Genomic DNA, 25734 nt, shown 5'->3' on the forward strand with positions numbered 1-25734 from the left:
TGTGAATCACCTGCGGGTTAGCTAGCTGCCAGAAAAGGAAATAGTGCCGTTAAGCCACCTATTTTGCATGTGGGCTCGGCTTGCCGGGTTTTTTATTATTATTATTATTTCATTTTAAACTCTGGTGACTTTTGTTCGGCGAGGATGGCTACGTCGGCTCTGTACGCGTGTACGAAGTGTAACCAGCGGTACCCTTTCGAAGAACTGTCGCAGGGGCAGCAACTCTGCAAGGTATGGGGAGGGGGGATACTTGCCGGCAGCATTTTGCCCGCCAGTAAACGTCATCTTGCCTGTCACTCTCATAGGCATATACTGAATGCAAAGATCTGCAGACGAACCGGCTGATCTCTATGTGGATGCTAAGCAATAGCCTGTGTGTTTCTGATTACGTAACAGCTTTTATCTCTCCAACCTGAGAACACTAATACTATGATAACAACCTTGTATAGACCACGCCACAAAGCCATACTATCCATTTATCGGGGTGGATTGCATTATATAATGTGACATCCTGTTTAAAACTACATCGTTTCTTGCTGTACGAGTCGACACGATTTTTCTGTTTTCTTTAAGAGTTCAGCTTGTTGCTCTTCAAGTGGTTCAAATCTGGTTGTACAGTTGGGTCGCCTGATCGTTGTCTCTTTTGTGGGTGCAGGAGCTGCTTGGTTACTAGGCTAGTTTCTAGTTAGTTACTAAGCGTGTATAACTATCAACAAGACATTACTAATAGTTGTGTATATATCAATATTAAAAAGAGTTTTTTTAAGGGGAGGGAAGGGGAAGAGTAGCCATTATCCCCAGTACAATGACTGACTTCACTGGGATTCAGAGCATTAGTGTTAATCGAGTAATGTTGTGGAACAAGTCGCCTGCTCGTTTTGCATGCGTTTCATGTTATTAAGTGGACATTTCTGTCCCGGGGATAATTTATAAATGCACAATGAGCTAATGCATTACTTAAGGATTATATGCTGTTGAAATCGTTTGGCCATACTGAGAAAGGATAGTCTTCATGGCTTGATTAACACCGTTGCTCTGGGTCTGTTTCCAAGCCATCTCTTTGCACCTTCTTGTATTCCAACTGTTCCCTCTTTTGAAAATAGCAAAGAGAGCAGAGAACAGCCAAATCAGGTGGTTCAAACTTAAAATTTCTTACCAGTCCTTTGGAGAAATGTGGATTTTCTAATACATTCATAGTGAACACATCAAATGAGGACAGAGTGTAGGATCCGATTCGGAGTAACACCCCCTGGATGGGATGTGGGGAATATGTATGCTGATCAAGGACACTGGCAGTATTGATGATTGCTGTAAAGGGGACTTGAGCTCAGATTGAAGAATAATCCTCCCACCCAATATGTTGCCCTTGTTTAACTCGATGATTTAAAGAGCGGTGTTTCTCCCCATCTTTTTACATTGCAAAATGCATGTTTTGGCTGAATGATCTGATGAAAATATTGGCAAAATTAGACTTTTGTGAGTTCATTAGAATGCGTGTTTTTGAAAATGTACATGCCAGTGTTGTCAGCAGATAATATAATGTTCTAATATTTATTCCTCTTGTAAAAGGAATGCCGCATCGCACATCCCATAGTGAAGTGCACGTACTGCAGATCTGAATTTCAGCAGGAAAGGTGAGATTCTTCAACGCTTATTGTTGCAGTACCTCGTTGTAGATCTCAGGCTGTTTTGATTCTGGTATTGTGCAATGCTTTACAGAGGTGGTCTTTGATGTCTTATGTTGATATTTTCCCTTTACAGTAAAACAAATACGATCTGCAAGAAATGTGCCCAGAACGTAAAACAATTTGGCACGGTGAGCGACTCATTTTACTACTTTTTCACAAACGTCAGCAATTCACGATAATTCACGTATAAACTATTTGTCGATCCTGTACAACAAACAATTGTTTCAGATTAAGTAGGTCTTTTCCCCTTTCTATATTTGATGTTTTGTTTCCTTCTCACAGCCCAAACCCTGTCAGTACTGTAACATCATAGCAGCTTTTATAGGGACAAAATGCCAGCGCTGTACCAACTCAGAAAAGAAATATGGGCCGCCACAGACCTGTGAGCAGTGCAAACAGCAATGCGCCTTTGACCGCAAGGAGGAGGGCAGAAGAAAGGTATAAATGTGAAAATGTAAAGATAGACAAAAAAAACACTCACAGTGTAAAGACAATCTAATGAGCCCTGTCTTGTGTTCAGGTGGATGGTAAGCTGCTGTGCTGGCTCTGCACTCTGTCATACCGGCGTGTCCTTCAGAAGACCAAGGAGCAGAGGAAGGGCTTTGGCTCCTCCAACTCTTCATCTCTGAATGAGAAGGATCACCACTCCAGACAGCATCATCACCATCATCACCACCAACACAGGCATAGCAGCTCTCACCACAAGTAGGTCCTCCTCTTGCATTACATTTTAGTGTCTTTATGCATGCTCAATAATCCAGGTAAGGAAAAAACAGAAAGTTGAATCAGTTCACCTGGACACAACGTTTATCGGAATCAGAATCATGTTTATTTGCCATGTAGGTTTGCACATGCATGGAATTTGACTGCGGTTTTGTGGCTCTCTCAGTCTACTTAACATAGAATAACAACACTACAACACAACAACCTTCAGGTATATACCCAAGGATTAACTTATACAGACAAAAGTAGAGGTGATAAATTGCAATGGTGCAGAGAATATATCAGAGATGCTGAAATATATTGGAATTATTGGGAGAAACGTTTCATCACTCATCTAAGTGACCTCTTCAGTCTCAACTGACTGCAGGTATCACCACCCTTATAAACAATACAGTGGTTCATATGCAGAATGCTGTGAGTATTAACTAGAGTTACAATGGCCATGTGTACTATTCACAGAGGATTTGGGAATGGTTGGAATCACAGCACTGTAAGATGGCGACAGATGTACTCTTGCCCCCCCCCCCCCCCCTCAGTTCAGGGATGGTTGTTCCTTCTTCACGTAGAGGACCTCTTTGACTCCCTGTTCAAACCAGTGTTCCTCCCTATCAAAGATGTGCACATCCTCATCCTTGAAAGAGTGGCCACTGGCCTGTAGGTGGGTGTAGAATCCTGGCCTGACATGTAAACGCTTCTGTGTTGTGCCATCCTGTTGGCCAGCGTCTGTTTGGTTTCCCCGATGTACAAGTCACAGTAATCCTCCCGGCACTTAACACCGTACACTATATTGCTTTGTTTGTGCCGGCGGAGTTGAGCCTTGGGGTGGACCAACTTTTCATGCAGCGTGTTTTGGGGTTTGAAAGCAACTGGGATGCGATGTTTGGAAAATATGCATCTCAGCTCTTCGGACTCTCGCCACATACAGAATTACTCCTGGTTTATGATTCGGTAGTTGTTGTCCTTCTCTTCTGTTTGATCGGCTGGTGCACTGTTTGGGTGTATTCCTGGCTTTTGACAAACACCCAGTTAGGATAACCACACTTGTTTAATGTGGGATTTCTCCCCTTCCCCAGCCGCTGTGTCACCGGGGACATTGTCTAGCTTTCATTACACCATGCTTGTCAGGAGTCAATTTCACTGTGGTAATTATGTTTAAAAAAAAAATGTGGTGTGAAAATACGAGTTATCACATGATAACTCACCTTTCAACTTGTTAGAACTTTCAGCTGTGTGGAATGTAGGGTTGTCCCAAACCATTTTTTGGGCTCCAGAGCTTCGGTAGTAATCAACAGCGAATATTCGAAACTTGGGGGCGGGGGGGGGGGGGGGGCATGACTTGGGAAGGACTCAGCCAGACATTTCTCTGTTCTCGACTGAGATGGACAGCATAGTGGTGCAACACATATGTTTTGGTTTAATTAAAGGCATTCATTGTTAAGGATTCTGTTGTTACACAGTATTGTTGTTTGTATTGTTATTTAGTAATAAAAAACATTTTCCAAAAGGTTTGGTGTATTTTACTCAGATTTGTAATCCTGAGGTCCCTCCTATCTATGAACTTTTTGTGACATAACAGCTTGTGACAATTTTTTCTAATCATGGTTAATTATAGATCTACATAAATGCTCATTATAATAGGCTCCGAATCCGAGACAATGCCCGACAAAGCGCTGTGATACAAAAGCGCAGAAACAGCATACTAGCTCCGACAAATATTATAAGATTTATTTTTATAATTTCTTTATTGTCATTTCTCACAACTCTCATACATTGAAATTAAATTTGTTCTCTGCATTTAACCCTAGGACTGGGTGGTACATCGACTTTTTACATTATATCGATATATTTTCAAACAAGATATAGGATGAGACAATACTGTTTATATCGGTATAGTTTGATGTTGCGTTAAAATACATAATCTGTTTCTTAACACTAGAACGACCAGGATTTCACTCCTACCTAAAACGACCATGGGCGGTCAAATTGATGGCCGGTTTTTAAACTCTATAGTCTGTCAAGATAAATACCCAATTGAGATATTAATGCATTGCATATGTGGCGGCACGGTGGCGCAGTGGTTAGCATGGTCGCCTCACAGCAAGAAGGTCCTGGGTTCGAGCCCCAGGGTAGTCCAACCTTGGTGGGTCATCCTGGGTGGAGTTTGCATGTTCTCCCCATGTTTGCATGGGTTTCCTCCCACAGTCCAAAGACATGTAAGACACAAAATACTGAGATGCAGATTCTCACAGGGCTAATATTATCAGATGACCTCTGTGTTTGCTGAAATATGGTAAATTATTTGTGCTGAAATTTTTACTTTACAAACTACAGACATGGCCGATTTGCACAGGATTAAGATCACAGATGACCCCCGCAATTATTACAAATTACTAGAGGTCCCTAGGTAATACTAGTCCCGTGCAAATAGTCCTATAAGCTATCTATTGCAGTCTAATGAACACCGAAATACCAGAGTGTGTGACATCTGTGCAGTGCTGCAACTCTCTTGCGTTGGATTTATTGTCATACAAAGTCACATTTTGTTGACAAAATAAAGCTAAAGATTATTCTTTTGAAAACCTGTAATTCTTTGGTATAGTAAAATTAATTTTTGTTGCACGTCTTCTTTTTCACTGTAAATGAAAACATTCACTTGCACATTTCACTGGTGAGGGGGGGTAGTGTGCGAGTATTCACGGTTAGTGGGCTGCCCACTCACTAATGCTTTTCTCCTTCAACTTACTAAGTTTATAGAATCCTGAAATAATTTGAAGAGTACACCAGAAGTAGTTGCTAATGGAAGGCATGCTATCATATACTGTATGATGTACATTGTGTGCAGTTTTTTGTTTTCTTGTTTTTAGTTTTGCATTAAATGAGGCATTGAAATGTACTATATCTTGCCAACTGACACACAACTTATCTGTATACAGACTGAGTGGGAGCCTGAGTCCAGAGCAGGAGCCCGGACTGTGGAAACAGAGGTACGATCAACTTTACTCTCTCAAAATTAACATCTTCAACCCAATAATAATAATTATATATTTTATTTCAAAAAAAGATAACACATTGGAGTTTTTGGGTTAAAATTCCTCTGTTTGATCTTCATTGCAGCCATAAGTCGTCTTCAATCCAGAAGGAGACTCCAAAGAAAAAACCAAAACTGGAGATGAAGCCATCCAATGGGGACAGGTATAGCTCACAGAAAGAGGTTCAGCCCCTGGGCAGGCTCCTGTTGTTGACATTGTTGTAGCTCATTTGAGTTAACCACCTTAAACAGTATTGAGTGCTGTTTTTGTTCTTGCCTCTCTACTCCTATCAGTAGTTCCATCACTCAATCTATGGATTCTGGTGGAACAGACAACTTCATTCTCATTAGCCAACTGAAGGAGGAGGTAATGTCACTGAAGAGACTTCTGCAGCAAAGGGACCAGACCATCCTAGAGAAGGATCGCAAGGTGCAGCAACCATCTCAGCTGAATTCTGACCTAAATTATTTTAAGCTGCATTACTCATAGAAACTTAATACTGAATTATTGATTGTATGTTTCGCACCCAGCTCACAGAGCTCAAAGCAGACTTTCAATACCAGGAATCCAATATGAGAGTGAAGATGAACAACATGGAGAAAGCACACAAAGAAGCCATGGAACAGCAACAGGTAAGTTAGAAAAAAACAGGCATTTTCAGGACTTAACATGTCCTGCAAACACTCATTGACTAGCTACCAGGACATTCCAAGACCAGCTGGTGGTCAGTTGAACTCATCGCTTTGGGAGAAAAAAAACCCCAAACTGAATATACTTTTCCACTTTAAGACAAAATTAGTCATTGTGCGAGATCTGGTGTCTGCAGTATGTAACTGTCTTACTTGTAGTTTAGGAAATTTTAGGCAGTATCATAGTCAAAACGTCAACCAGGCTGTAAAAATCTTGTACCACATAAGGCTGAGTCCTTACCGCAGTGGCCTGTGTTCGAATCCGGCCTGGGCCCTTTGCTGCATGCCATCCTCTCTCTCTCTCCCCTGCCTTTCCTGTCTCTTTCTCGACAATTGCTATAAAATAAAGGAGGAAAATGGCTAAATAAATATATATATATATATATATATATATATACATACACACACAAACACACACACATATTTAATTTAAAAAAAACTAAGACATCTCACACGTACAAGACCATACTGGTGTTTTTGCATGTTTAAGCCCATTTACTACGACTGTCAAATACTTCACATTATTCTCAACCCTTTTCCAAAGTATGCTACAGTTATTTAGATTTTTGAGTGTATTTTTCCTACCTTCCAGCCAGCCACTGATTTTCATTCATTTCAGTACAATACTTGCATCGACTTGAAACTTGCTTTAGATAAGGAATCCATTACAGTGAACATTCAACTGGTGTTATTTTTTATTTTTCAATTGTCAAATTTAAGCTGTTGTGTGGTAATGCTGTTGAAAGCACACATTGTCTGAAAAGTCTTCTAGGTGGTGCATTACAGTGCTGGAGGGAAGCTCAGACGTCTGAACTTGAGAGTCGGATGCAGAACTACTACTACTACTTTCGGCTTTTCCCGTTAGGGGTCGCCACAGCGGATCATCCGTTTCCATTTCTTCCTGTCTTCTGCATCTTCCTCTGTCACACCAGCCACCTGCATGTCTTCCCTCACCACATCTATAAACCTCTTCTTTGACCTTCCTCTTTTCCTCTTCCCTGGCAGCTCCATATTCAGCATCCTTCTCCCAATATACCCAGCATCTCTCCTCCACACATGTCCAAGCCATCTCAATCTTGCGTCTCTTGCTTCATCTCCAAACCGTCCAACTTGAGCGGTCCCTCTAATATAATCATTCCTAATCCTCTCCTCCTTCGTCATGACGAAGAAGATTGCTGTTCTGCAGTCTCACATTTAAGATTGCAGAACAGCAATCTTAAATGTGAGAAGCTACCAAATTTACATTATCCTTTTCACAATGTCCATGTTTGCTTATTCCAGTTTTGATTGTATGATATGGCTCATGAGTGCAATGCTGTTCAGCAGCTGACTCTCAAATCTTGGAAGTCGGAGCTTCCCACCACTACTGGAATGCAGAACAAGATTTTTCAAAACAATCCTTGATTTCAACTGCATTACCATGCAATAATAGCTTAATTTGACAACAAATAATGGTGACAGAATGTTCGCTGTTATAGATTACCTATCTCAAGCAGGTTTCCAGTCTCTGCAACTTAATTTTCATACTGTACTGAAATTAATGGGAACAAATGGCTCCCTTATAGAAATAAAATCAAGCCTTTATCATCGAAATTGCATAACCTGACATTAGTGTTGTAGTATTTGAGTCCAGTCTTGGCCTCGAGACCATTGTTTCACTTACTCGGTCTCGTCTCGGAATTGAAAACAATTCTACCCGATCTTGAATCAGTCTCAGACTGAGGACTGGTTGGACTCATAATTTTAGAGGGAGACCTTGAGACAGTTTTTATTTATTTAATTTCCCCCCCACCAGTGACAACAGTAAACCTTTCCGTTTTTCATACTCCCAAAATAATTTATACATGTTAATAAAAAAGACCCAATAAAATTAATCCCTTAATTCACATTGTATTGAATAGTGCAATGTCATTGATCTCAGAGTGCAACACTGCCTTGAAGTCCATTCCAACTGAGCGCCAGGAATGAGCAAGCAATCAGCTATAGTTAGATTTGGTTTCTTGATTCACAAAAACGTCATTTGCAGCACAAATTTCAAGAAGAAATATAGTGCTGAATGCAAGTCCTGTCATGTATTGATCGCTGAAACGTCTGGCATCACATCGAGTTTCTACCCGCCCATTCAACGAAAACACCCAGAGAGGTAAGTGAAGCTAGATTGATATGTAACGTTAGTTGCTGACGTTAATGTTAGCTGTCTCCAAGTAGTTGGCTTTATGACCATTGATTTAGCATTAGCTTGTCTTGTCCCTCAATCTTATAATAACCTGTACGGCAGATTATGGCATGCATGATTTTGGAGACACGGGCATTAGAATGAAGTGCTGATTGGATTGTTCTTAATTGGAATTGTTATTTGTAATAAAATTAAACATTTTCTGAATTCTCCCTTTGTTTTTCAGATTCCTGGAGTAAAAGGCAGAACAACAAAAAACATGCCACCCAAACAAGTGTCACAACATGCTTTTCTAAGATGTCAGTCTACAGGCCACATTTCCCTAGGCAGCAAGTGATATGTCAAGCCATAATTCAAGATCTGATCATTGGCTGCTCTTTGTCCCTATCTATTGTAGAGAATGAACACTTGAAGAAATCTCAAAGTTATGGACTGTAAGTACATACCAATCTCAAGAAGAACAATTTCAGAGTAAGTGATACCTGTGTTGGTGAGCAAAGTTAAGCAAACTATTGTTGAGAGGTTGGAGAGTCAGTCAGCTGTCTCTGTAACAACTGAAACTGCGCTCTTTTCTTGGAGTGACTGCACATGCAATTTGCAGTTCAACTGGTTCCTACAGTATGCTCTGATACCATACCTGCTAGAATGCAGGCGTTTTACAGGCAGATGGAATGGCAAAAGAATTGTTGCTGCTTTTTAAGAAAGCATTGAAGAATATCGCTTCAGTCAAAACATAATCTATATCATAACTGATAACGCTGCCAATATGAAGTGTGCCTTCAAGATTTAATTGCCCCAGCAGCCAGTAGATGAGACAGGATGTGAGGAAGAGCATCTTCATGATGAATACTTGAGGGAGGACATGGACTCAAAATGACACGGAACTCCTTGGGTCAACAGGGGAATGACTTTCCTGTCTCCTCCACCCCCCCATTTTTTTCTCTCCCCAATTGTACCTGGCCAATTACCCCACTCTTCCGAGCTGTCCTGGTCGCTGCTCCATCCCCTCTGCCGAGCCGGGGAGGGCTGCAGACTACCACATGCCTCCTCCCATACATGTTGAGTCACCAGCCGTTCCTTTTCACCTGACAGTGAGTAGTTTCACCAGAGGAACGTAGCGTGTGGGAGGATCATGCTATTCCCCCCCCCCCCCCCGCTGCCGCCGCCAAACTGGCACCTCGACCGACCAGAGGAGGCACCAATGCAGCGACCAGGACACATACCCACATGCGGCTTCCCATCCGCAGACATGGCCAGTTGTGTCTGTAGGGACGCCGACCAAGCTGGAGGTAACACGGGGATTTGAACCGGCGATCCCCATATCTGTAGGCAACGGAATAGACTGACACACCACCCAGACGCCCCAACGTTCTTGTTTTGCTTCCCTACTGTACTGGAGCTAAACATACATCTTCTAAAGATGGAAGAAGCCTAAGAGCACTGTGAGAGTCACTCCTGAAAAGATTCATAAGAATTTTTGTGTACATCAATGTGGCTGAGAAGACTGGGAAGGAAGAGCCTTTCTACCACAACATGTACTTCCTTGCCACAATGTTGGACCCACAATTTGGTCTAAGTTGGGTGGATCCGGATGTGACCTGCAAGGGGAGTGCAGTATTCCAGAAGAAATACAGAGAGGAGTTAAAAAAAACTCTCAGGGACCTTACCGCTTTCAATCTACTTTTTCCCTTTATAACTCAGCCCACGTGTCACATCATCTCAATACAATTTTTTAGAAGAGAAGCCCCCACCATTAAATATTTAAAATTGACATTTTTGCTGGCATAGGAAAAGTTAGACATTACCACATCAGCACACCAGTTGCTCAGAGGGCCATTCCACTCTCTCAATAACCCCCTGATAACATGATAAAAGGACAATCGGACTAAAATATGAGCAACTTATTTTCAAAGAGTGAAATTGGGTATGGTTCTTTTTACTTAACAAAAGTATGATGGTAATGTTATTCCAGGAAATGTTTGAAAACAAATAGCATAAATTAAACCCAACATTAATTCCCAACATATTTTTTCTTCCATGACACACTGATCGCAGAGGTTGAGAACATTGCAGAGATTTACGGAGAACCAGGTGACTTTGGTGCCATTTTGGAGCAGGACGATGACTCCCCACCAAGGAAATGTGCCTGCATGCTGTCCCGGTATAAGTCTCACAAGAAGCGCAGCACAGTGCAGCAAACAAATATTGTAGTACAGGTCACCAAATACTTTGAGACTATTCAAGACATAGGCATTGACACTGCTCTTGACTTCTGGGCCAAACACCAAGAGTGATTCCCTCAAATCCACTTGTTGGCCATGAAAGTGTTATCTGTGCTTGCGTCCTCGGCCCTGGTGGGGAGGGTTTTCAGTAGAGGACTCATTATGAGGCCCCACTGTACCCGCTTGAGTCATAGAATGCTTTTCCTCTCTCGTCTTCCTGAAGTGCAACTGCATGCTTCTGAGCCAACAATACATACTGTAGGCTGTGGACTGGCGGTGGGAGTCGCTTTGTGGAGGCGGAACATAGAGGAAGCACTCATTACACTTTTCCTTCACAGCAGCAGAAGAAGACATCTGGGCTCTCCTTCCACTCCACACATTCGCTGCTATCGTAACAGTTGGCATCGTCCAACCAGCAGCCTTGTTTCACCACCTCCACGGCGCCTGACACGTTCTTCCACATATCGAAGCAGTGCTGCCTTTTGTCCTTATCCTCATAGCAAGGCTCGATGCCACTGCAGTTGGTGCACTCCTTTTCCCAGTTCGAGTTGTAGTAAGCACACTGTAGGCCGTGGACTGGCGGTGGGACTCGCTTTGTGGAGGCGGGCATCAAGGGCATAGAGGAAGCGCTCATTACATGTTTCCTTCACAGCAGCAGAAAAAAACATCGGGGCTCTCCTTCCTCTTCACACACTCACTGCTGTTATAACAGTTGACGTTGTCCAACCAGCAGCCCTGTTTCACCACCTCGACGGTGCCCGACACATTCTTCCACATGGTGAAGCAGTGCTGCCTCTTGTCCTTATCCCTGTAGCAGGGCTTGATGCTGCATCGGTTGGTGCGCTCCTTTTCCCAGTTCGAGTTGTAGTAACAGCCCAGGATAGCCCCTGAAGAACATCAGATGAGGAAAACGGCAAAAGACAGTTTGTTGGCGTCTCCCATTTTCCATCCGAAATCGATCCTTTGCCTTTGAAAGAAAATTACAAAAAAACAAAACAAAACGGGAAAGCCAGTAAATTGATCAAATGTCTTGCTGCTCGACTGAGTATTGCGATTGACTTTGAAAAAAGGACATTTCTTTTATGTTAGGATCAAGCGTGGACAAGTAAACCCAATCCAAAATATCCCGTATTATTCGAGGCTTTAGTCCAAAAGGGGAATCTAATTCCAGGGGAGTGGGTTCACTGTCAGACGAGGGCAGGCGACTTGTTGGCATTTGAGCTGATACTGCCTTGCAATTTGCAGACCTGTGACAGCATTACTGCATTTAAATTGGTTGAATATTTGAGTTTAGCGGTGCCCCGAAACAACTTATTTCTCCCGTTTTACAGTTTGCGATAGCCAGAAAATCAGAGAGCCAATCGGTGCCGTGCGGTGAAAACATCTATCCATCCGGAAATCGACCGCACTCAGTCTTCAATCAAACTTTTCTCGTCAGCTACAAACATGTCATCAAATAAATCACGAAATGTACATTTTATCCATGAAAACACCTAATGCGACTCAAGCCCATTGAAAGCAGTGTCATGTTATCAAAAGAGAGAGTTGGTCTTAGCTCCAGTTACCACCTATTCATGGACACCCAGGGTAGGACAGTCATTCCCGTGCACTCCGGGTGAAAACAGCTGAGCCCAGTTCCAGTGAAGGGAAATCTTAATGCTTCAGCATACCAAGACATTTTGGACAATTCTATGCTTCCGACTTTGTGGGAACAGTTTGGGGAGGGCCCTTTTCTGTTCCAGCTTGACTGTGCCCCAGTGCACAAAGCAAGGTCCATTAAGACATGGTTGGGTGAGTTTGGTGTGGAAGAACTTGACTGGCCCGCACAGAGCCCTGACCTTAACCCCATCGAACACCTTTGGGATGAACTAGAATGGAGACTGCGAGCCAGTTCTTCTCGTCCAACATCAGTGCCTGACCTCACAAACGCTCTTCTGGATGAATGGGCGAAAATTCCCACAGACACACTCCAAAATCTGGTGGAAAGTCTTCCCAGAAGTGTGGAAGCTGTTATAACTGGAAAGGGGGGACCAACTCCATATTAATACCTATGGATTTAGAATGGGATGTCATAAAAGCTCCTGTAGGTGTAATGGCCAGATGTCCCAATACTTTTGTCCAAATAGTGTGTGTGTGTGTGTGTGTGTGTGTGTGTGTGTGTGTGTGTGTGTGTGTGTGTGTGTGTGTAAAGATAGATGTAGGAAAAAAAACGCTAATGCATTTCAGTACAAGCTTGTTTTGTGCATCGCGCACTCATCAACTGCCAACATGATTTAATCACATTGGCAGCTGATGAGTGCGCGACGCACGAAACAAGCTTGTACTGAAATGTATTAAGTTTTTTTTCCTACATCTATCTTAATATTCCGCTCTTCATTTGTTGAGTACTTTTATCTACACCATTGATGGTTTCCAGAAAAAAAAGCTATTATATATATGTATATATAAATCCAGCAAGTCAAGTAAATTCTTTATATATATAAATCCAGCGAGTCAAGTAAATTCTTTATATATATATATAACTTAGCGCAAAAAGTAAGGAAATTTGTGTTTGGTAGATTATGTCTTTGTTGTAACAATACTTCTTGGCAATAAATCTTATATCAGGCACCTGATTGTCAGCACCTTGGGCACCAGAAGCTCAAAACAAGAGTCAATAGCAACAGCAAAATAAGCTGTTTGGCATTGGCAGAGAAGATTTGGCAAATTTTCCATGGGCGCAACCCACATACTCAGCTCTGCTGTTCATCCCACAAATGCATGTTCCTTACAAATGTGGCACCATTTAAAAGGGAAATAAACAGGCTTTCCACCGGTATAAGATTTATTGCCAAGAAGCATTGTTACAACAGAGAAATAATCTACCAAACACAAATTTGCTTACTTTTTGGGCAGGCTTGTACTGTGTATATAGTATATGTGTGTGTGTGTGTTTGTGTAAAAAAACTTTACATGTTTTTATATATATGTATATACAAACCCCAATTCCAATGAAGTTGGGACGTTGTGTAAAACGTGAATAAAAACAGAATACAATGATTTGCAAATCCTTTTTGACCTATATTCAATTGAATACACTACAAAGACAAGATATTTAATGTTCAAACTGATAAACTATTGTTTTTTGCAAATATTCACTCATTTTGAATTTGATGCCTGCAACACGTTCCAAAGAAGCTGGGACAGAGGCAACAAAAGACTGGGAAAGTTGAGGAATGCTCAAAAAACACCTGTTTGGAACATTCCACAGGTGAACAGGTTAATTGGAAACAGGTGAGTCATGATTGGGTATAAAAGGAGCATCCCCGAAAGGCTCAGTCATTCACAAGCAAGGATGGGGTGAGGTTCACCACTTTGTGAACAACTGCGTGAGTAAATAGTCCAACAGTTTGAGAACAACGTTTCTCAACGTACAATCGCAAGGAATTTAGGGATTTCATCATCTACAGTCCATAATATAATCAAAAGATTCAGAGAATCTGGAGAAATCTGCATGTAAGCGGCAAGGCCGAAAACCAACATTGAATGCCCGTGACCTTCGATCCCTCAGGCGGCACTGGATTAAAAACCGACATCATTCTGTAAAGGATATTACCACGTGGGCTCAGGAACACTTCAGAAAACCATTGTCAGTTAACACAGTTCGTTGCTACATCTACAAGTGCACGTTAAAACTCTACCATGCAAAGTGAAAGCCATATATCAACAACACCCAGAAACGCCGCCGGCTTCTCTGGGCCCGAGCTCATCTGAGATGGACTGGCGCAAAGTGGAAAAGTGTGCTGTGGTCTGACGAGTCCACATTTCAAATTGTTTTTGGAAATCATGGACATCGTGTCCTCCAGGCTAAAGAGGAAAAGGACCATCCAGATTGTTATCAGCGCAAAGTTCAAAAGCCAGCATCTGTGATGGTATGGGGGGGTGTTAGTGCCCATGGCATGAGTAACTTGCACATCTGTGAAGGCACCATTAATGCTGAAAGGTACATACAGGTTTTGGAGCAACATATGCTGCCATCCAAGTGACGTCTTTTTCAGGGACGTCCCTGCTTACTTCAGCAAGACAATGCCAAGCCACATTCTGCACGTGTTACAACAGCGTGGCTTCTTAGTAAAAGAGTGCGGGTACTAACTGGCCTGCCTACAGTCCAGACCTGTCTCCCATTGAAAATGTGTGGCGCATTATGAAGTGCAAAATACGACAACGGAGACCCCGGACTGTTGAGCAACTGAAGTCATACATCAAGTAAGAATAGGAAAGAATTCCACCTACAAAGCTTCAACAATTAGTGTCCTCAGTTCCCAAACGCTTATTGAGTGTTGTTAAAAGGAAAGGTGATGTAACACAGTTGTGAACATGCCCCTGTCCCAGCTTTTTTGGAACGTGTTGCAGGCATCAAATTCAAAATGAGTGAATATTTGCAAAAAAACAAAGTTTATCAGTTTGAACATTAAATATCTTGTCTTTGTAGTGTATTCAATTGAATATAGGTCGAAAAGGATTTGCATCATTGTATTCTGTTTTTATTTACGTTTTACTCAACTTCATTGGAATTGGGGTTTGTGTGTGTGTGTGTGTGTGTGTGTGTGTGTGTGTGTGTGTGTGTGTGTGTGTGTGTTAGAGTTCAATTTCGCAATACTGTACACCATATCAAGAAACAGGTGTGGGATCAAAATGAAATTAATAAAAAAATCCATGAAGATAAGATTTTTCTCTCCAGTCTTTTCCTTATCTCTCACTTTCTACTTTCATTGTCCATTACTGACTGTCCATTGTCATTGTCAAGATCACACCTCTATAGTACATCAAGTCTCGACTCTTAAATAATTTAAATAATTGTGATGCTCCTGAGTGCATAGAAGGCAAGAAAATTAATCCTGAACTTTCAAACACAAGTTTATGTGTCGACTGTCCATTATGACCTCCTCAAACTAGTGCCAACTAGGTCCCATCTTGAAAATCAGATATTATGGTAAAATTGTGGCTTTAATAGGCTACATTTGTTTCCCCGGTGTAAACCTGCTTCCTAGTGGCAGGGTTAGGAAAAGGTCATGTAAATTCCACTAGGATGCAAATCCACCAGGTAATTTTCCTTGACTATTCCTACCAATTTAGATAATGAAAACATGACAAAAAAGTGGCCATGTGTACTATTCACAGAGGGTTGGGGAATAGTTGCAATCACAGCATTGCAAGATTTTTATTTTTATTTCATTTTATTTTATTACTTTATTAATCCCTGTGGGGAAATTCTTGCTCTGCATTTAACCCATCCTAGCTGTGGAGCTAGGAGCAGTAGGCAGCTGCCGTGCAGCGTTCGGGGACCAACTCCAGTTTGTCTTGCCATGTCTTGGTCGGGGGCACAGACAGGAGTATTAACCCTAACATTAATGTCTTTTTGATAGTGGGGGAAAACGGAGCACCCAGAGAAAACCTGCGCAGACACACGGAGAAAATGCAAACTCCACACAGAAAGGACCTGGGATATCCTACATTAAAAATCTGCACCAGAAGTTGGTCCACCCCATGGATTAGGTCCCCTTGCACAGAGCAATATAGTGTACGCTGTTAAGTGCCAGGAGTATTGCAGTGACTTGTACATTGGGGAAACTAAACAGATGCTTGCCAAAAGAATGGTACAACACAAGAGAGCTAACACGACAGGCCAGGACTCCATAGTCTACATCCATCTACAGGCCAGTGGCCACTCTTTCAGGGATGAGGATGTGCACATCCTTGATAGGGAGGAACGATGGTTTGAACGGGAAGTCAAAGAGGCCATCTATGTTAAGAGGGAACGACCATCCCTGAACCGAGGGGGGGGGGGGGCTAAGAGTACATCTGTTGCCATCTTACAGCTGTGATTGCAACTATTCCCCAACCCTTTGTGAATAGTACACATGGCCATCGAAACTCTAGTTAATGGGCATACCCATATTTGATCATGAAACTGGTTGTTGGTTTCGGTCATTATACATCTTTCGCCATCTTACAATGCTGTGATTGCAACAATCCCCAATCCTCTGAATATTACACATGATCAATGGTCACACCCATATTTGCATACCTTCTTTGAATGATCACCATGCTTTTTTTCCTCCTCAGTATCAGAGAGAATATAAAAAGGCTTGTAAACTTGTTCTGTGTCACAACAATGGATTACATTCAGTGGATATTGTAATATTATAAAGGAAATGTGTAGAACTACCTATTTTCATTGAAATTTTCCTAGTTGCGTAGGGCAGTGATGAAGATGGTTATTGTAAAATCAGTGGGCAGGACTTGGATTCCAATATCTTGGCATTTCTTGTGTCCTTGAAGTATACTGTTGATGTATAAAGTAAGCTTCTCTCAAAATCTGCGGAGCCATGCACAGAACACTAACATGTTACTTTGAAGTTGTAATGTCTTCCAAGCACTTTGTTCATCTCAGTGTTTCCCACACAGGTCTGAAATATACTTGTGGTGGCAGCCAGCAGAAAGGGCTGGCATTACCTGCCGGCACAAAAATGGTCTACTGCATGTGACAAACAACAAATACGTGTGTTTTTTTAACAGAGTATTTAGCTGCTGAGTAAATGCACGAAAAATTAGTAGTCTAATCTTAGCTTAAGTTCATCTGTGTCTTTCTAACTGCCATAGCCCGAACCGAAAACGGTAGTCCCCCCTTATCTGTGGGGGATATGTTCCAAGATCCCCGGCGAATGCCTGAAACTGCGGATAGTACTGAACCCTATATATACAGTACTTAGTGACTAGCGGGTGTGTAGCGTATACAGCGTGGATACGCTGCACAAAGGGATGATTCATGTCCCGAGCGGGATGACGCGAGATTTCATCATGCTACTCAGAACGGCACACAATTTAAAACTCATGAATTGTTTATTTTGGACCACAGTTGGCCGCGGTTAACTGAAATCGCGGAACACTGGTATAATCTTAGCCAGGTTAACTTGCTGCATGTTGCGCAATGGTCAGGTTACGTGCGCTGAATACATTTTTGAGTCTTGTAACTACCAATGCAGCATAGTTGCCGCTTTCTTTCATAGAATTTGAAACTATTACCAAAGTCAGAGAACAATTACACAATAAGGAGAAAAGGAGTTGCTTTACCTGTCCATGCTTATAAAATATCCAGGTGATTCATCAATTAAGGGAGATTTTCTGTCCCCAGGGTAGAGTCTCAAGAAAAAATTTTTTTTTGAAAAAACAATTATTGTATTTTTTTGAGTTATGTTGTGTTATCTGTGAAAAAAAGATTTGTGTTTCAATGATGACATTTTAATACTTTTTCAGTATGTTGAAAATTCAAATGTGCCAGAATTTCACTGTTTTGGGCTTGTCCCCAACCCAGACCTTTTAACTTCCCCTCTATAATAAAGTAATAAAAATGCATTTTCTCATAATAATTTAAAAAGGCATATTTCAAATTCATGGTTTATATAGTATGCACATTTTTTTATAGTTAAATATCGCTGTCCCTCATACATCTGTCATTACCATCACCGAACATTTTAGAGAGCAATAACGTTTTTTCAAAGAACAACAATGTGGTTGCCATGGAAATGAGAAGTGCCAGAGGCTCATGACCAGTCATGACAAAAACATGACTTTTTCATTTCCACAATTGTAAGTAATTTGAAGATTTATATGTCCTGATCTGAGAGTATATTTATTAGGCGACATTACCAAAATAGTTACTAATTGAGTATTTTTGTTTAGAAATAAGAAATTTCACTTTATTCACATATATTCATTGTACACTGTATGTTAGCTAACAAGTTACATTAGCAAGTCTAAGACTTAGCCAATTTTTCCCCAAAAAGTGAAAATTGTCATTACCATCACATTTTGCTGTTACAACTTTGAAAAAAGCATCATAATATCGAACTTGTTTTGTAGGATGATCAAAGCTATGCTAAGATATTTGTTCTAGACCACTTAATAGAGTTTTTGAGAAAGAAAAAAAACAGATTTTAAAGAAATTTATTTTTTATTTTTTCAAAATTTCAAAAAGCCAAAAGTGCCCCAAATTGAAGAGTCACCCATCCTTGTCTGCCTATTCTAACGACGTAATACCAGAGAATCTCTCTCTCTCTCTCTCTGTTTCTCTGCAGAGTGTGTTCGATTGTCAGTAGACCCTTCTTGCGATAGCAGAACGAACGGGGTAAGGGAGGGGTAGAGCGAGGGGAGATTGTTCATTAGTTGCTCGATCGCGGATGGCGTCGTTCTCTCAGAGGAATAACAAAATAAAAACAAGAAATGCTAAAATGGATCGCCAAATATACTTGGGCGGCCGTTAATATACCTGGGTGGCCCACCCAAGTAAAGTCTATGTGTGGGGAAACACTGTATCTATTACAAAAGTATTCAAATGTTGGTGGTTGATAGTCTTGGTAATTTTAATCACAATACAAACAACTTTCTCTGATTGTTGTGTGTGGTGTTATACAGTCCTGTCACACCTGCCTCTTCCAATACATTTTGTTGAAAGTACCCTTTCTGTCAAACAGGTCAGTACCTCGTTTCTAACCCTACCTGTCTTTTCATTTCCACAGGCAAAGAACAGAGAGTTGATGAAACAAGTTGCCGCCCTCTCAAAGGGAAAAAAGTTTGACCGGACAGGAGGTTCACTGCTCTTACCCTAACAATAGGCCCTATCAGTAACAATACAGAGTGGCTTCATTGTCGTAACACTGTGAAAGTTCTCCCGCCTGTGTTTCCTCGTTCATGGCCATCGACATTGATTACACTGATCAGCCAAAACGTTAAAACCCCTGACAGGTAAGTGAATAACATTGATTATCTCATTACAATGGCACCTGTCAAGGCATGGGCTATATTAGGCAGCAAGTAAACAGTCAGTTCTTGAAGTTGATGTGTTGGAAACAGGAAAATTGGGCAAGCGTAAGGATCTGAGCGACTTTGACAAGAGCCAAATTGTGATGGCCTAGACGACTGGTCAGAGCATCTCCAAAACGGCAGGTATTGTGTGGTGTTCCCGGTTTGCAGTGGTCAGTACCTACCAAAAGTGGTCCAAGGAAGGACAACCAGCAACAGGGTGTTAGGTGCCCAAGGCTCATCGATGCATGTGGGGAGCGAAGGCTAGCCTGTCTAGTCCGATCCCACGGAAGAGTTACTGTAGCTCCACCTACTGCAAAAGTTAATGCTGGGTATGAGAGACAGGTGTCAGAACACAGTACATCGCAGCTTGCTGCGTATGGGGCTGCCTAGCTGCAGATCAGTCAGAGTGCCCATGATGACCCCTGTCCACTGCTTAAAGTGCCTACAATGGGCACGTGAGCATCAGAGCTCGACCATGGAGCAATGGAAGAAGATGGCCTGGTCTGATGAATCACATTTTCTTTTACATCATGTGGACGGCTGGGTGCATGTGTGTCACTTAGGTGGGGAAGTGATGGCACCAGGATGCACTATGAGAAGAAGGCAAGTCGGCGGAGGCAGTGTGATGCTCTGTGCAATGTTCTGCTGGGAAACCTTGGGTCCTGGTATTCATGTGGATGTTACTTTGACACATACCACCTACCTAAACATCGTTGCAGACCAAGTTCACCCCTTCATGGCAACGGTATAGCCTGATGGTGGTGGCCTCTTTTGGCAGAATAATGCGCCCTGCTACACTGCAAAAATTGTTCAGGAATAGTTTGAGAAACATGACAAAGAGTTCTCCAAATTCCCCAAATCTCAATCTGATCGAGCATCTGTGGGATGTGCTGGAAAAACAAGTCTGATCCATGGAAGCCCCACCTCGCAACTTACAGGACTTTTAGTATCTGCTACTAATATCTTTGTGCCAGATACCAGAAGACACCTTCAGAGGTCTTGTGGAGTCTATAACTTGACACATCAGAGTTGTCTTGGTGGCATGAGGAGGACCTATACAATATTAGGCAGGTGGTTTCAATGTTTTGGCTGATCGGTGTATGTTCTCAATTGGTAAATCCAGAGATCATGGTGTACATGGAAAATCATCAATTGAATCAATCCTCCAATTCTCACCATATTTCAGATGTTTTGACTATGACTTTGCCACTGGATGGGATGTGACTGTAGAAGAAGTGGAGGATGAAGCCCTCATTCTAACACTGCCGGGCCAAAAAAAAAAAAGAAAAAAAGAAAAAAAAGCATGGTTTGCCTATGTGGATAACATTTTTTCAACTTCATATATCCACTTGATTTCTATGGATGTCATGCAATTTATTTATTCAACTGTAATACTTAGCTTTTTGTTTTTTCTCACAGCATACTCAGATTCTCCCGCATTTTGGGATTTTCTTCAATAGCAATTAGTTATATTTTTCTAAATGGACATGATTATGGAAGAGAAGTTCTCCTTGACAGAGACCCTCTCAACTTTACAATGTATGCAAATGTGGGCAGGGTGATTGCAGAGTTGCTGGCCAGCAGAAGAGAGCTCTTGCTATAAATCCGAAAACAACCAATGAACATTTTGAAAGGCTGTTTCTAAGAGACACCTCTCGACTGCCCTCTTTCTCACTGTGTGACAGCTGTAGTGCTTTGCTGTTTCTCTTTAGTGGAACGATTGTAATACTGCATGATTTAAGAAGAAGAAGAAATACTTTATTGATCCCCATGGGGAAATTGATCCTCTGCATTTGACCCATCCTACTATACACACACTAGAAGCAGTGGGCAGCCGTGTATTTCCCACACACACACACACACACACACACACACACACACACACACACACACACACACACACACACACACACACACACACACACACACACACACACACACTAGGAGCAGTGGGCAGCCGCAGTGCAGCGCCCAGGGACCAACTCCAGTTCTTATGCCATTTCCCTGGTCAGGGGCATTGACAGGAGTATTAACCCTAACATACATGTCTTTTGATGATGGGAGGAAACCAGAGCACCCGGCAGAAAACCATGCAGACATGGGGAGAACATGCAAATTCCACACAGAAAGGACCTGGGATGGCCAGGGTTTGAACCCAGGACCTTCTTGCTGTGAGGCAACAGTGCTAACAACTGGGCCACCATGCTGCCCAATACTACTGCCATATACCGGCTGGCATTGTGGTTTCATGTACTGTAATGTCCTTTTAAACTTCTCTTTTCCCTCTTTTAATAAGTTTTTTAAGAATCACTTGTAAAGGTTTTCGCTGGGGTCAGCCATTGTATTTAAACTATTGCTTGTATCTGTTCTAGTGAGTATCTGTATGGTAAGGCCAGTTGAAATTAGCACATCTGTAGAATAATGTTTTTAAAAGAAACACACCTTTCACCTTGCATTACTGAACTGGTTTCATACTGTGGCATACAGGATCACTTTTGTACTTTTTCCAAACCCAACATTTTAAAACTATTAAAACTGGCTGAACAAATCTCATTGTTGGTTTTTACAAGTATTAACCTGTAGTTCATTTGAACTTTTAAGTTTATTTCCTCTATTTGGGGACCATTTGTACCTTTGGTTGTGAACAAGAATTATTTTATATATAATGTAAGAAATTACTTTGTCCAGGTTTTTTTGTTGTTTGTTTTTTTTGCCCCTAAGTGGTGCTGGCTTATTTACCTCCAAAGTATTATACAGTATAAAATATTATTAACTATTTAAGTGTCAACTTAACAATTTATCCCCAAAGAGAGGATGGTAAAAGCCACTAAGCTAAAAGTTTGCTCTTGATTTTGAAGTCTGCACTGAAATCTGTTAACTAAGAGGGAAATTATATTTGTCAAGCAGGTGAAGTGAGTGGGATGATGTGAGTTTGACATCTAGGATGAGGTATAAAAATGTTTTCACGCCAAAATTAGTTTACACTTGTGCCAGTTTTGAAGGCTGTTTTCAGGCACGCCTTATTATTACTTATGCTGTAGTCAAGAGATCAAATTTAAGGAGGCGGGAATGCTACAAGAGAACACCAGGGAAAAAAAGGGATTTGATCATTGGTTGATTACAAAACATCCAAGATCATCGAGAAAATAAGACATCTATGAGAAATGATTGTAAGTTTAATTTGGAAAAGAAAAAGGTTATTAACCCTCACTCTTGAAATTGTTCCCAGGCAGGCACAAGATGTTTGGTCTGATGGGGTAAGGTAACTACATGCGACTTTCCTTTTCCTGCCCTTAAAACTGTCTCACAACAAGAACAAAAATGTCAAGCTCTAACCCTTGGCGTAATCTGCGGTATAACCCACATACATTTGAATTCACTACCTGAAATGAAGAAAGAGAATAGATGGGACCTTGGAGTCTCAATGTGTTGTTTTGAGTACACTGTGGGGTTCATTCTCACTCCCTTAGTCATCTGTCATTTTGTCGTTGGAGTTATTCAACCACACCAGTTAAAGAAATCAATCAAAAAAAATCCTCCAACGCCTTTCTAGAGAGGACATTGTTTCCAATCATGTGGGAGTAAACTTCGTCTACATCATAAAGAAGAAAAAAATAGTTTTTTTTAAAAATAAATTTATTTCAAGTTTTTCCGCTTATCCCACTCGATTAACCCAATGGCATATGGCCGGAACTCTTGTCGAATAACTCCCCTGGCTCACGTTTCCACAGGAAGGAGATAGTCGTAACACCAGCTTCCTTCAAACTCGTGTCGGCTGCTCGCTATTTTACACGCTGAAGCCTCTCGTGGATTGCATTACCCTCAGGCCGCGAAGGAGACGTAGGGAGAATGCTTTCGGTTGCTTGGCTGCAGGCGCCCGAATGGGCCAGAGGGGTCGCTGGAGAACGACGAGTCCCCGAACATTACACCGATCTACACCCACTATCCCTCGGGAAGGGTGCCCTAATGAATGCCTTACCCCGTGGACGCTCTAGCCGTGACCGGTTACGGCGAGTCTGGGATACGAACCTCCCAGCCACATGACGAGTGGGTTGGCAGTTTATTCCGCTCGGCCATCAGAGCGGCCTGAAAAAAAAAAGAATAGTTAAGTTGTACGCCTATATTTTGTGCCAGATTCGACCTAATTAGTAGTGTCGAAGGGAATGCTATGGTAATAGTTAAAAAGGAGTTTTATGAATTGTACTGCTACTGCTATTACTAATACAACTATTAGCAAGCCAGAAATGTGCCCTATGTGTAAACGCAAAGGAAGCTCCAAATTATCTTGGGAGAGAATTGTAACCAATATGTGAAATGAAAGCAAAGTTTTGTCAAACTGACAGTTTGTTTTAAACGGTTTACCATTAGGGAGATGAGTTAAAGAGAACTGGAGCGTTCATCATATAGAGAGAGATTTAGGAAGGCCCCGAGCAGTAAAGGTGTACAAATGAGTGTGTTTTAATTACTCATTGTATTTCTCAAGGACAACGGGATTGATTCGCAGGATTTGAATTTGATTTTTTTGTAGTTTGTTTGTTTATTTATGTACATATTTATTTTTGAGAATTGAGTTAAAGTATTTCCCCTATTCATACTCCTGTTCAATTGGTGGCGGTAATCCACCGGAAAGATGTTTGCCTGCCGCCATGAAGAAATTTCTCAGAAGAAGAAGCAGAACCAGAAGAAGAAGCGAAGCGGCGGTTGTGTACGTGCGACATAAATAAATGAAATGACATGAATTTGTATCTATTCGAGCCGTTTAACAAACACATTAAATAATATTTTTCCAACGATAGTTGTGTTGACTGCAGTTGTTTACGACTGGTTGCTTAACTGTTATCTGGCGGATAAAGAGAGGATGTTTCCACGTTAGCTTGTAGCACGCCGTCTTATCGAGCCATCCCACTTGGCTGGAGAAATAACTGCCGGCTAACCTTAGTGATCCTCTAGCACATACACCAGTCTGGCTAAAAGCAAGGGTCACCGTATCTGAAAAGTCAAGTGAGGTAAGTGGCAATGAATCAACTTTAAATAGCTTAACACTGTTATTCTTTAGCCTTTTTGTTTCCAACACAATCGGAAACGGGTGCCGTGTCTGCAGCAAACGTAGCAACAGGGTTGTAAGTGTTCCTCTTCCTAAACTTCAGAATTGGCACGAGCGACCTGAGTCAGTCAGTCCTCATACTAACTTTATTCCCGTAGAGTTGTGTTAAAATTAACAAAGGCCAATTGAAAAAAAACCGAGTCGGGTAAGTAAAAACAAGGGCAATCCAAAACAATACCGTCTTATTTTCCTAATCGCTGTCCACAATATAAACACAAAGCCTAAATTGTAGGGACATAACATGGTTTTTCTAAGTGGCTGTTTATACCTGGCATTAACATGCGTCTTGGGTGATCCTTTCACAAGTGGTCATCTCCAAGTGTGAATGCACTCAGCGTGTCTTGAGATCCGATGGCTCAGGCCACATTCGGAGTTGGCCTAGGACCGCCTGCAGAAGATGTCAGTTGACTAGGCGGGCACCAAAGCTTCCTCTGGGATTTTTATTTTATTACCTCGTCTGTAATTTTTTAACACAGCAGACCCACAACTGCGGAAGAGCCCCCGTTCGCTCGCACATTCAAGTTAAAACTTCAGGTTCAAGTTGATTTGTCTGATTTAGAGAAAGCATATGACAGGGTGCCGAGAGAGGAGCTGTGGTATTGTATGAGTAAGTCAGCAGTGGCAGAGAAGTATGTAAGAGTGGTGCAGATTATGTATGAAGACAGTGGTGAGGTGTGCCGTTAGAATGACAGATGGGTTGAAGATGGTGGTGGGATTACATCAAGGATCGTCTCTGAGCCCTTTCTTGTTTGCAATGGTGATAGAAAGGTTGACGGATGAGATCAGGCAGGAGTCTGCGTGGACTATGATGTTTACGGCTAACACTAGGATCTGTAGCGAGAGTAGGGTTCAGGTTGAGGAGAGCCTGGAGAGGTGGAGGTCTGCACTGGAGAGGAGGAATGAAAGTCAGTAGGAGCAAGATGGAATACATATGCGTGAATGAGAGGGAGGACAGTGGAATGGCGAGGATGCAAGGAGTAGAGGTGACGAAGGCGTATGAGTTTAAATACTTGGGGTCAACTGTCCAAAGTAATGGGGAGTGCAGAAGAGAGGTGAAGAAGAGAGTGCAGGCAGATTGGAGTAGGGGGGAGAAGAGTGTCAGGAGTGATTTGTGACAGAAGGGTACCAGCAAGAGTTAAAGGAAAGGTATACAAGGTGGTTGTGAGACCAGCTATGTTATATGGTTTGGAGACAGTGGAACTGACGAAAAGACAGGAGGCGGAGCTGGAGGTGGCAGAGTTGAAGATGCTAAGATTTTC

At 41.9% G+C, this 25734-nt stretch overlaps 2 protein-coding genes and 1 long non-coding RNA gene across 3 annotated transcripts in view; 2 read left to right on the top strand and 1 right to left on the bottom strand.

Annotated features, from left to right (window-relative positions):
* The first annotated feature begins 108 nt into the window (after positions 1-108).
* fam76b (family with sequence similarity 76 member B) lies at positions 109-22105 on the top strand. Its single transcript, XM_056284577.1, has 10 exons — positions 109-231; positions 1570-1634; positions 1762-1816; positions 1971-2126; positions 2209-2393; positions 5345-5395; positions 5526-5603; positions 5734-5869; positions 5971-6072; positions 19086-22105. Exons 1-10 carry the CDS (start codon positions 145-147, stop codon positions 19173-19175), a joined length of 1005 nt encoding a protein of 334 aa, XP_056140552.1. The 5' UTR covers positions 109-144; the 3' UTR covers positions 19176-22105.
* LOC130116613 (uncharacterized) lies at positions 6391-24852 on the bottom strand. The gene is made up of 3 exons (XR_008810589.1): positions 24744-24852; positions 23351-23457; positions 6391-6465 (listed from the first exon to the last, which is right to left on the bottom strand). It is a non-coding gene; the product is annotated as an uncharacterized LOC130116613 (long non-coding RNA).
* Positions 24369-25734, top strand: part of taf1 (TAF1 RNA polymerase II, TATA box binding protein (TBP)-associated factor) — a 40792-nt gene continuing 39426 nt past the window's right edge. The window contains exon 1 of the mRNA XM_056284576.1: positions 24369-24377. The gene's annotated coding sequence lies outside the window, so the exon portion shown is untranslated. The remainder of the gene's footprint in view (positions 24378-25734) is intronic.

This window comes from Lampris incognitus, chromosome 8 (genome assembly GCF_029633865.1).
Source record: "Lampris incognitus isolate fLamInc1 chromosome 8, fLamInc1.hap2, whole genome shotgun sequence".
Taxonomy (NCBI): Eukaryota; Metazoa; Chordata; class Actinopteri; order Lampriformes; family Lampridae; genus Lampris; species Lampris incognitus.

Coding starts and splice junctions, on each gene's coding strand:
- fam76b (XM_056284577.1), top strand. CDS start 145: ATGGCTACGTCGGCTCTGTACGCGTGTACGAAGTGTAACCAGCGGTAC. Junction 1,817..1,970: donor ACGTAAAACAATTTGGCACG/GTGAGCGACTCA, acceptor TCCTTCTCACAG/CCCAAACCCTGTCAGTACTG. Junction 2,394..5,344: donor CATAGCAGCTCTCACCACAA/GTAGGTCCTCCT, acceptor ATCTGTATACAG/ACTGAGTGGGAGCCTGAGTC.